Source organism: Brassica oleracea, chromosome C6 (assembly GCF_000695525.1).
Source record: "Brassica oleracea var. oleracea cultivar TO1000 chromosome C6, BOL, whole genome shotgun sequence".
Lineage (NCBI taxonomy): Eukaryota > Viridiplantae > Streptophyta > Magnoliopsida > Brassicales > Brassicaceae > Brassica > Brassica oleracea.
This window is the reverse complement of record NC_027753.1, coordinates 36,334,664-36,346,051: the sequence shown is the minus strand read 5'-3', so window position 1 is coordinate 36,346,051 and position 11,388 is coordinate 36,334,664. Positions and strand designations below refer to the sequence as shown.

Below are 11,388 nucleotides of genomic sequence, written 5' to 3'. Positions count from 1 at the left end.
TTCTCAATATTTAAATATCATATAAAAGTAAATAATTTATAAAATAACTGCTCAAACATAATATATAACCATTCACTAAAAAAAGTCAACTTATAAATTAGACAAACCTGTGATTTTTAACAAAAAAAAAAATAAAAAAATAGTGAACGCTCTAAATACTTAGTGTGAGTATTTTAAATGTACGTAAAAGAAATATGAATTATATTGTTTCTTCACTTAATCTAAATATGTATTCTATGGTTTCTTCACTTACACACCCGCCCGTTTGGCGGGTTTACCCTAGTTTATATAATATAATGTATTTGAAAAGTAGTAAGATGATCATTTTGCAATATTATATATATATATATGCTATATAAACACATAATTATATATATATATATATATATATATATATAAACACTATCTAAGACAATGTAGTAAACCAATTATGGTTCTGGTGCTTTGTTGTAAGAAAGATTTAGGGGTGAATGTTCGTGTATCTATTCGGGCTTGGTACGGTTTATCCGGGTTTTGGATTTTAGAAGTTAAAGATTTTAATCCTATTCATATATTTATAAATTTTGGTTCGGGTTTGATTCAGATCATTACAGGTTCAATTTAAGTTTAGATACCCATTAAATTATGTAAAAAAAGAGAAAAATACAAATATATTTAAAATCCTCAAAACAATGTACAACATATATATTAGAATTATGTAAGACTAAATACTAAAATTAACATCAAAATTGGTTCGGTTTGGATATTTGAGTGGATAACAAATAGGTATTATGAATATTTTTGGTGTTTTGAAACTTTTAGCTATTTTTAGATATTTTTACTTGTGACTATTTTTGGTAATTTTTAGATATTAAATTATTTTGAATATTTTTTAGATATTCAGTTTAAAATAATTAATATATTTTAAGTATATAATTGTGATTTATATATCTTCTGGTACTCAAAATATTTCGGTTTGGTCGGATTTGATTCAGATTCTTCAGATATCAAAGTTTTAAATCACTCATATATTTAATTAGTTTCAGTTTTGGTTCACTATTACTTTTTCGAGCCGGGTTGGTTCTTCGAATTCATATATTTTGTTGCCTTAGAATATTTAACATCATTTCTAATTTCTATTTTTTTGGCATCACTTCTAAATTTTATTATTAAATGAATAAAAAGACAAAAAAAATTGAAATGTTTTTTAGTTTAAAAAAAATATTCGTTGTTTAAAATATAATATTTAGATTTTAGATAATTCTTATTATTATTATTTTTAATCCCTTATTTTAACAAACAAAATTAAATTCGTTTTTATTTTTAACTAATTTATATATTTTATTCATTAAAGATATAAACGATATTAATAACTCTGACTTTAACGTGAGCTTGAATACTAAATTGAATTTCAAAATCCATATATACTCAAAATCACATCGCAAATAATAATATATATTATATTCTGATGACATTTATTTATAGAATTTAGCCAGTGGTTAGTATAAATTTAGGATTTGCAGTTCGTATTGCCTTTCTGAAGTTAAAATAGTATGTAGCCTTAGATGATTTATTCGGCCCACTAATCAGTTAATTAGGCCTAATACCCTTTTTAGCTTGGAAAATATTGAAATGGGCTATTCTTAATTTAGAAGTTTTACAATTTAGCAATTACAGAATACTCATTTTATGTCTGTAAAGTTCTATAAATATTCGTAGCCAACTGTTAAAGATCCAAAGTCTAATTAAAGGCAAAAGAGAGCCCATAACTTGTAGAAATGTATAAAGTTTTTGAATTTGTTTAAGTGGCCAGTGGATAAGGACCATAAGGTATACTTTACAACAGTTCATGTTTTCATTTGAATCAGTTAATATAAAATCGATATTAGTTACTCACACAGTCATCACGACGTGACGATCACACCATTCCAACTAATAAAAAAATCAAGGAGCTCGCTAACCTTTGACATTTTATGATTAGAGAGGCGATCACCTTAATCTTCTAATTAGTTTGTTGACCTTCAGAGTTTAGACCCTAAATTAATTTCTGTCACTCATAATCAGTTTTAAAATAATTTATATCATTAATAGTATGCAACCGTACCTAGCAAAAATCAATTATTAGCTGGAATAAGCCACCAAAGCATTTGATAACATAACGTGACTAAAATTAACTAAATAAACCAAAAAGGCTATTTTGATATAGTAATGAATATTTCAGCACCATTAAAGCATATGATATGGCAACACAATTAACAGTTTTAATCTTCAACCAACATGGTACTATAATGCTGTCGGTTCAAACTATTTTTTTTCTCAATAACTTTAAATGTTTGCCATAATTCTTCTTATGACATCGGATAACTGAATAATTATGAGATGTAGACCATTTCATCCTTTTGACCGTAATTAGTTACAAAAAGAAAAGAAAAAAAAACATCAATCTCTATGAAATTCCAAGGTTTCTATGTCTTAATGCGTAATTAAAAATTAAAATTTTACTTAGGAAAAACACTATTCCAAATGTATTTTAATAATATAAATTAATTAAATTTGGGAAAAATTGCGCGTCACTGTTCTTCTTCTTCTCTCTCTCTCTATCTAAAGCGGAAACGAATAGTTACAGTTCACAAAGTAATCTCTTCCCTCAAGCTTTCTATCTCTCTTTCCTCCGTTAGACCCGCTCTCTCTCCAGTCCCCTTCTTCTTCGTTTTCCCTTTCCTCATCTCTCTTTTCTAATACGATGACATCGAAGAACAACGGCTTGTCAGCCGCGCTTGTCTCCAATCTCCAGGACGTGCTTTCCAAGAGAAAAGGAGGCAGCGATGAATCGGAGGAGGAGCCTCCCTCCACTTCCGTTGCGGCCAAGGAGGAGGAGGAGAAGAAGGAGATCGACGATGACTCAAGACCAATCGTTTTAGTCACGAATGGAGATGGGATTGATTCTCCTGGGCTCGTCTCTCTCGTTGAGGCTTTGGTTAGCGGAGGGCTCTACAATGTCCACGTCTGTGCTCCTCAAACGTGCGCCTTTCTCTCTCCCTTTGTTCATTTTTCTTGTTAAAAAGTTTGGAACTTTTGGTAAGGCTTGTGAATTGGATATGTGGGCAGGGACAAATCGGTTTCTTCTCATTCTATGACTCCTGGAGAAACCATCGCTGCGAGTTCCGTTGATATCAAAGGTGCCACCGCCTTTGAAGTTTCAGGTTTGTGCATTCTGATTCAATGATTATGAATACAAAAAGGAACGTTTTTTTAATCTGAAAGCTGGAGTCTTTGTTGGAACAAGATCCGTTGATTCATAGGCTTTGAGGTTATTTGTTGTTGTTGTTGTTCTCAGGGACTCCTGTGGACTGCATCTCGTTAGGATTATCAGGAGCGCTTTTCGCTTGGTCAAAACCAATACTGGTTAGTATTTTATTAGAATCATCATTGAGATGTTATGGTACTATCTTGTAATTTCTGCTTATTTTCTGTAGGTGATTAGTGGAATCAATCAGGGATCAAGCTGTGGGCATCAGATGTAGGTGTTTTTGTCTTTGTATATATTCCTTGTCTGTCCATGGAGCTATGTGTTTTCCTGATGGGAGAATCATCCTTCAGGTTCTATTCCGGTGCAGTGGCTGGAGCTAGGGAAGCTTTGGTTTCTGGAGTACCTTCTTTGTCAATATCACTGAACTGGTGAGTTTTAATTATGGGAATGCATGCGTGCTGCTATATATGTGGACGTGTTTGGCCATGAACACTTTTTTTTTTCCTAATCAAATTATAGGAAGAAAGGTGAAAGCAAAGAAAGTGACTTTAAGGAGGCTGTTGGTGTCTGTTTACCTTTGATAAACGCAACTATCAGAGACATTCAGAGAGGAGTTTTCCCTAAAGACTGCTCTCTCAACATAGCAGTTCCAACATCACCCTCTTCAAACAAGGTTTTTTTTTTTATTATCAGAAACTGATTTTTGAATGGTTCGGATTCTTTATGCTAAGAACACAATCTATGCCTGCATTGGTCACCGTGTTCTTTGTTGTTGTGAAAATTAGAATCTCACTATTCAATGGTTTAGGGAAGTTGATGTTTCGTTTACGTATGAATAGGGTTTCAAGGTAACAAAACAAAGCATGTGGAGGCAGAGTCCTAGCTGGCAAGCTGTTTCAGCTAACCGCCACCCTGGTGCTGGGAATTTCATGTCTGACCAACAAAGCCTAGGAGCTCAGCTTGCCCAGCTTGGCAGAGATGCTTCAGCTGCTGTGAGTTAACTCCTCCTAGTCACAAGTTTTAAACTTCAACTTTGTTATTTCTGTAATTTGTTGTTGGTTCTGAAGGTCCAAGATTAGTTAATAAGACCACTGAGATTAAGATATGTGGCAATATCAGGGGGCTGCTCGTCGTTTTACAACACAGAAGAAGAGTATTGTGGAGATTGAATCGGTTGGTGTTGCACCTAAAACTGAGAGCCGTGTTAAGAAATACTTTCGCCTAGAGGTAAAGAAATTTTTTGAACTCTGTTCTCTTCAAGTGTCTTAGATCCTGAGTTCTGAATATGTGTATGTGCAGTTTGTGGCTAAAGAAGAAGAACATACGGATGAAGATTCGGATATCAAGGCTCTAGAAGATGGTTTTGTAAGTTGACATGATGATCATATGCTCTTTTCTGAATCAACCCTTATTGATACTAATCTAAATACTTGCCCTTTTTGTAATGACAGGTATCTGTGACTCCACTGTCCCTACTTCCAAAAATGGATTCAGAAACTCATGCCGCAGTGTCAGAATGGATCTCCAAAGCCCTTAACTCTGATCAATGAAAAAGGTCATAGTCAGTAAATTATGTTGCATGATTTTGGCCAAAACCCCTGCCAACAAATCTGGTAACTCGATATTGCATTTGTTTGTTCTTGTGGTCTTGTTGTTATTTAACACGCATTTTTCTATATTATTTGTTTGATCCCCCTACAAGTCTCGTGGGTTGTTTTTTTATTGATTGTCGTCAGTAGCTGTTTGGGAACGCTTACCTTTGTAATTGAAAAAGGGTCGGTCTGTTTTCTCATTCATACAACATTGTTTTTTTCTTGTATACCTTTTGATTGAGTGACAGGCATATAGAACATGATCCACATTCTGATTGTCAAAAACAAAACAAAAAAAAAGTGATATAAAGGTGAATTACTCTCCGTCATCAGCTGCCAGATTTCAATTGTATTTATTGTCTTGGAACTTATTCACATGCTGCATATTTGCGAGACTTAAAAGAGTTCTTATGCCATCCGAGTCAAACGAATGCTTACGAGTTACGAGACTTGGCTGAATCCACCCATCACATACAATACAACATAAGAAAAATACACACATGCACACATTATCAAACGACAAGCATACAAACGAGTTTAGTGACGAACATATTTTCTTGTTCGTCTTATTCAATCACAAATCGCACAACATTACTTAATTCAAACAAATCCATGTGGAGAAATGACATAATTTTTGAACAAGACCAATGATCGATCATTCTAGAGCCAAGCAATATAGCGGGAAACAGTTTGCTTCATCTACTCCAATGTGATTGTCCACTTTGATCGGACGCCTTGGTGCATAGTTATCTGCTCTTAGGTACCTATTAACCTCCGAAGCATAGTTATCACGTGACGCTTCCAGTCCACGCAATGTACTTACCCATTCATCTTTTCCCTTATCGTGTAGAAACGACCCCAACACTTTGAGGGCCAGAGGAAGACGATTCGCCAAATGTACAGCCTGGAAGGAGAGACTTTCGAAACCGGGGAGAGGGCTGCTCTGCTTGAAAGCAAACTCTGAGAAGAAAGCAAGAGCTTCCTCGTATCTTGGAGACTCAACCTCGTAGATGTGTTCTACTCCACATTGAGTAAGCAAAGACCTGTCTTGTGTGATCACAATGACTAGACTTCCTGGTCCAAACCAACTAGCATCTTGAATTATACCTCTTAGCTGATTAATGTCATCTACACCATCAGCAACACGCAGAACCTTGCGGTGTCCCATCAGTTCTTTGATGCCCTTGTCGGAGCTAAGTTTCTTATACCTTTCTATAGGTTGCACCTGCAGTGAACTGGGTGGGCACAGGAACGATATTTTGTCGTCTTTGAAAATATTGGTAGAATAATGGTGCTGAAATCTTGGTGAGATCTCCTCGTAAAGGGCCCTTGCAAGAGTTGTCTTCCCAACACCTTCAACTCCACAGATACCAATTATACCTGACTCTGCACGCTGTACAGCCTGTACTAAACCACGCAACTTTGCTAGGCGAAGCTTCGTGTACATAATCGACAAGTAAGTGGAGTCGTAGGGCGTAAAACGAAAGCTGAGCGGGAATGATCTCTGGTTAGTTTCAATATCACATGTGGTCGTGGGAGTTAATCTGAACTCATTCTCTAGCTTCAAACTCCGAACCGGACCTAAACCAGTACTATAATAGCTTGGCCCGGAAGATTTCAGGATATTAGAAACGAATTCAGTCACTTTATCCACCAGCTCTGAGTCGTCCTCCCTATCATGTAGAATGAGTTTTTTTTTTTTTTAAATATAAACTAAGTTCGATCAATAACTATTATTACAATCAGTGCAGGTTAATTTAACAACAGCTACATTTTTTAAGGGGTCAATACATTAATTTCTTGATTATTTCACCATATTTTAGAGAGAAAATATCATTTAAAATAAATCGTGTTGGTGATGTGACCCCTTTCCTTATAGCGTAGTTCCGCCACTGATTACAATCCTTGTTTCAAATAAAAAAAAAAAAAATATATATATATATATATATATATATATATATAATAGAGCAAAGTTTATTTATAGAAGAAAAAGTCTTTTTATCAAAAACAGCATGCAAAACTGAAAATTGTAAAATAGAAATTATTAAACCTTAAAATATTGAATATTCTTAACAAATAATGAAAAAAGTTTCAAAAGATAAAATACATATTTATTACTCTAAATTCTAAAATCTTAAACCCAAAGTTCTAGAGATATACTTTTTTATAAATGTTATTTTGTGATTTTTTGTGTAGCATTTTCAGAATAAAAAATAGTTTTACTGATAGAATATTACGTTTTAATATTAACTCCTTAACATAAAAACGGTATTAATTTGGCTATTTGCTCATTAGCACAAAAAGAAAAGAAAAAAAAAACTTGCAATCTAAAAACAAAATTAAACGAATAAATAATAACAAACAATTGTACCAGTCACTGGAATGGAAGCTAGGTTTACGAGACACCTGAGCAGTCAGCCATTTTCTCACCATCTCCAAGTTCCCACCCTGCACTTTCGCGTATTTTTTTACGTGACTTAAGATATCCAAAGGACTAATTTGGAAGAAGATAGGAACTACTCTCAAAGTTCCTATCTTCTCACACTCTATCATCCTGCTAAGGTCCTTCACCATCCATTCCGAAACCGAGTAGCTCTTTGTTATAACGGGGACTGAAACTAGCGACTTTCCCATAGCCTCATGATCCGTGGCCTCTAAAGGCTCAGAGGCTATGAAACTTGTGATGCAACTGGTCTTGAACGAGCTAAGGAGATGGCTCACAAAAGTTTTTCGCGTATCTTCCCCTCGAAAACTCACGAACACTTGGGGAGTCATAATTAGGAGAAAAGCCAATGGAAGCTTTCGTAAGTTGTTCTTTCTTTTTTTTTTGCAAAGAAATTTATTAAAGTTTCTCGAGAGATGATATATATACGAAGCAGCTGAAAAAAGTCGTAGCTGCAAGAGTAACGTGACCTACACACCTCTTTTACAAATAGTGAACCAGTCGTCTATATTCCTTTCTCACGAATAAAGTCACGAAACATTCCTTGCTTTTGGAAAATAAATAGAAAACATCTGGTTGTTTAAGTTTAGATAAAGTTTTTACATAAGAATGATGGTGATATAACACTTTTTAAAGTAAAAGAATATACCAGTAAATGATGTACAGCGTTAGCTAAGTTGGCACGATATGTCTTTTTCATTGACCCAAGTATTTAGAAATCAAGTTGAATTATCTAAAACTATATATGTGTCTTATCTGCATAAGTTAAACAACCTAAACAGTTTAAAAGTTTGAACAAGTTACATAACACTATAAAACTGACAAAAAGATTCTATTGCACCAAGAAGATCATGTCAAAGACTAGTGGTTTAGCACGATAGACTGCAAAACAAATCTAACATCTATTACATTGATTAGTAATCAGAGAACTGGTGAACTAATAGCTTTTGAAGAAAATTTTGTAAACCTATGAGAAAGAAAACAAGTTGTGTAATGGGCAAGTCTCTTACATAGTTAGTTTTGGTTCTACGACCTCTATAAATTAATACTCGATAAATTATTAATCTCTATAAATTAATAAATTTTATCGGTCTCAACTTGGCCGGTTCAAAATTTAATACAAATTGATAAAATAATAAGATAATATTTTTTTAGAAAATTTTATGTAAATATATGGTCTCATTAAAATTATAAATTAATAATTTATATGTATACATATTTTATATAAGTAAGTACCTATTGCTATATTATTTGTTTTATATTCACAATGAAATTATCTTTATATTTTCTTCACTTAATATATTTTTGATGAGATTTAGTAATATTATATCTAAAACTATATTTAAGTTCGAGCCAATATATATTATATACATCAAATCATATAATAAAATTCATATAAATGTCAAATTTCAAAAAATAACAGTTAATGTCTATACAATAAAATCAAATATTTTTATTATCTTAGAATAAATATATCTTAAAATAAAAAATCTAAAGAAGAAAACTTTTATAAATTAATATCTCTATAAATTAATAAAATTTCAAAGTTCCGAAATTATTAATTTATAGAGGTTTTACTGTATAACAACCAATTATAAAACTTTCATTTAGCAAAATGACTAAAACTTTCCTTTAAAATGGAGGGAATCTAAACCCTTTAATTATGTTTGTAATTCATTCGGGTAAACTAGTTTTTTCGCATAATGATTTCTGTTATCTTTAAAATTTACCTTGTGCATAAAAACTATTTTATGTTATATTAGAGTATTTATGTTGTCTAAAATTCATAAGGAGAAATGATTCAAAGAAGAGAATATCGTTCTAGTATAAGAGGGAGTGTCTAACTGAGCACATCAACTAAAATAGTCGACTCATTCTTTTATATGACACCCATTTTTGCAAGCATATCATTTGGCCACTTTATCGACTCAGCAATATAGCCATTCATTAACATTATTCAAACGTGTTCTAGACAGTGCAGATTTCGTATTTTTTTCTGTTTCTTGCAACAAACTTGAATGGGTTAGTAGGCTGATGAATGAACTCCTATGAGTCTTCTCCCTGCGTGTAAAAAACTTTAACTCTAGACATGTGTCTAGAATGCTTTGGAAACACATTGCAGTCCAGGCACTCTCATTAGAAACTTAAGTTACCCTTGCAGTCCATGCTTTTGTAGAGTTGATCCAGGCTTCACTAGGACTAGCTTGCTTTCTCTTGTGAGATAGGGGCGTACGCCACTCTGGATGGGTTCTGACGATTATGTAGTTAATGCTTTTAGAGAGTGGATCAAGACTTCCATAGGACTAGTTTTTCTGAGAATTGGCCATATAATACGAAATGCAACGAGATTTAAACATTGCCCTAGGAAATTAATCGATTAATGTTTATGTTGAATCAACTCTTCATTGTTTTAGTATCCAAAAAATAACACAAAAACAGGACGACCAGTCGTATTGTTAATTAAAATTATATAGCTGTAATTAGGCTGCAACTAACTAATTTTAAATATAAGCCAATCTGTCGCAAACTTGAAGAATTCAAATTACAGTTCAAGGCGGGTCGCTCGCCCATGTACGACGTGGGCAATGTGTAAACAAACACATTGACTTCAACTTTTATTCTTGAACTTTTCTTCATCAAAATTCAAAAATCAACGACCTACTTCCTTATTAAGGTCCAAGCCAAGAGTTCATTCTACACAGATAAACATAGCATACCAATGGAGTTACCTCGTCCTGTGAGGCAGTACGATGTGTTCCTCAGCTTCCGAGGAGAAGACACTCGCAAAGGCATCGTCAGCCATTTGCACGGAGCATTTCGCCGCAAGGGAATAGAAAAAATATTCAAAGACGATAAAACACTCGAGATTGGAGACTCCATTTCCGAAGAAATCAAGGAGGCTATACATAATTCGAAGTTTGCGGTCGTAGTTATCTCAAAGAACTATGTTTCCTCCACTTGGTGTCTAGAGGAGCTACGCATGATAATGGAGCTTCACAACGAAAACCTACTCACTGCTGTTCCAGTCTTCTACAACGTTGTTCCATCCGATGTAAGACACCAGAAAGGAACCTTTTCTTTAGAAAGGTACGGATGTTCAAGAATCATGCTACTATTTTCCAGCAAGAAAAGAACAATGGCGGCAAAGGTTCAGAAGTGGAGAGAAGCTCTCACTGCGGTCGCAGATGCATCAGGCAAGGATTTGAGTAAATGGTGAGTTCACTCTTTTCCCTGTGAAATCACAATAAGCATCATCAACAATGAGGAAAATCACATTTTAAACTTTTAAATTGACATTTACATGTGTTTTAGGCTTCTTTTCTTTCACTAGCATTTAACAGTTTTGAGTTTTTTTTAAAGTCAAAATGGAGTGATTTTTTTTAACATATCAAATCTCGAACTTCATTTCACACTCAAAAACTGATCATATAAATGTATAATGTGACAAAAAAATAATAACGTGGAGAGATGACAATGTAAATAGTTATAACGTGATTTTTTTTTCACAAATACTTTACATAGAAAATATTTTTTTAAATTTTTAAAAGTTACTTTTTTTTTTTTTGATCAAAATTTTTAAAAGTTACTATATTATAAAGAACTTTAAAAAATGCTAAAATTATAATTAACCAAAAATGAAGATTTTTGTTTTTAAAAAAATAATTTTATGGAAAACATAAAAAAATATGCTATAAAAATTAGAAATAAACAATAAATAAAAACTAAAAATAGTGTCGAGAATCAAAACCACAAAATATCATTTTGTTTTTGAATATAGTAACACAAATTATTATAGTATAATATTTTTTCTGACATCAAACTGTTGAAAGCCTTGTACTAACTCAAGTAGCCAAATATGAGAAGTAGAATCGCCATTTCGGCATCGCCAGGACAATGAGACCGACGCGTGGTAACACGTGATTAGTCTGGACCATTTCTGTAGAGCTATGATATCCCTGTATAATTCAAAAAAGAATCAACAAAAAAAAATACGTTGGTTGTAGGCCATGTTCGAAAATTCGCTACGCGCTATCTGTGCGGCAACCCTGGACCTAGCGAGTTGTGAAAAAATCGGTGATTAAGCGGGGATTAATCGGGGATTAATTTTATGTATGTTTGGTATA

At 33.3% G+C, this 11,388-nt stretch overlaps 3 protein-coding genes across 3 annotated transcripts; 2 read left to right on the top strand and 1 right to left on the bottom strand.

Moving 5' to 3' along the window:
- The first annotated feature begins 2,560 nt into the window (after positions 1–2,560).
- LOC106298365 (5'-nucleotidase SurE-like) lies at positions 2,561–5,090 on the top strand. Its single transcript, XM_013734474.1, has 10 exons — positions 2,561–3,000; positions 3,088–3,182; positions 3,317–3,384; positions 3,456–3,499; positions 3,580–3,657; positions 3,749–3,902; positions 4,069–4,221; positions 4,349–4,456; positions 4,529–4,594; positions 4,681–5,090. Exons 1-10 carry the CDS (start codon positions 2,723–2,725, stop codon positions 4,777–4,779), a joined length of 1,143 nt encoding a protein of 380 aa, XP_013589928.1. The 5' UTR covers positions 2,561–2,722; the 3' UTR covers positions 4,780–5,090.
- A 217-nt stretch (positions 5,091–5,307) lies between these two features.
- On the bottom strand, positions 5,308–7,640 carry LOC106299210 (probable disease resistance protein RPP1). Its single transcript, XM_013735335.1, has 2 exons — positions 7,193–7,640; positions 5,308–6,494 (listed from the first exon to the last, which is right to left on the bottom strand). Exons 1-2 carry the CDS (start codon positions 7,594–7,596, stop codon positions 5,477–5,479), a joined length of 1,422 nt encoding a protein of 473 aa, XP_013590789.1. The 5' UTR covers positions 7,597–7,640; the 3' UTR covers positions 5,308–5,476.
- Positions 7,641–9,983: 2,343 nt separating this feature from the next.
- Positions 9,984–10,481, top strand: LOC106298128 (toll/interleukin-1 receptor-like protein). Its single transcript, XM_013734212.1, has one exon. It carries the CDS (start codon positions 9,984–9,986, stop codon positions 10,479–10,481), a length of 498 nt encoding a protein of 165 aa, XP_013589666.1.
- The last annotated feature ends 907 nt before the right edge of the window (positions 10,482–11,388 follow it).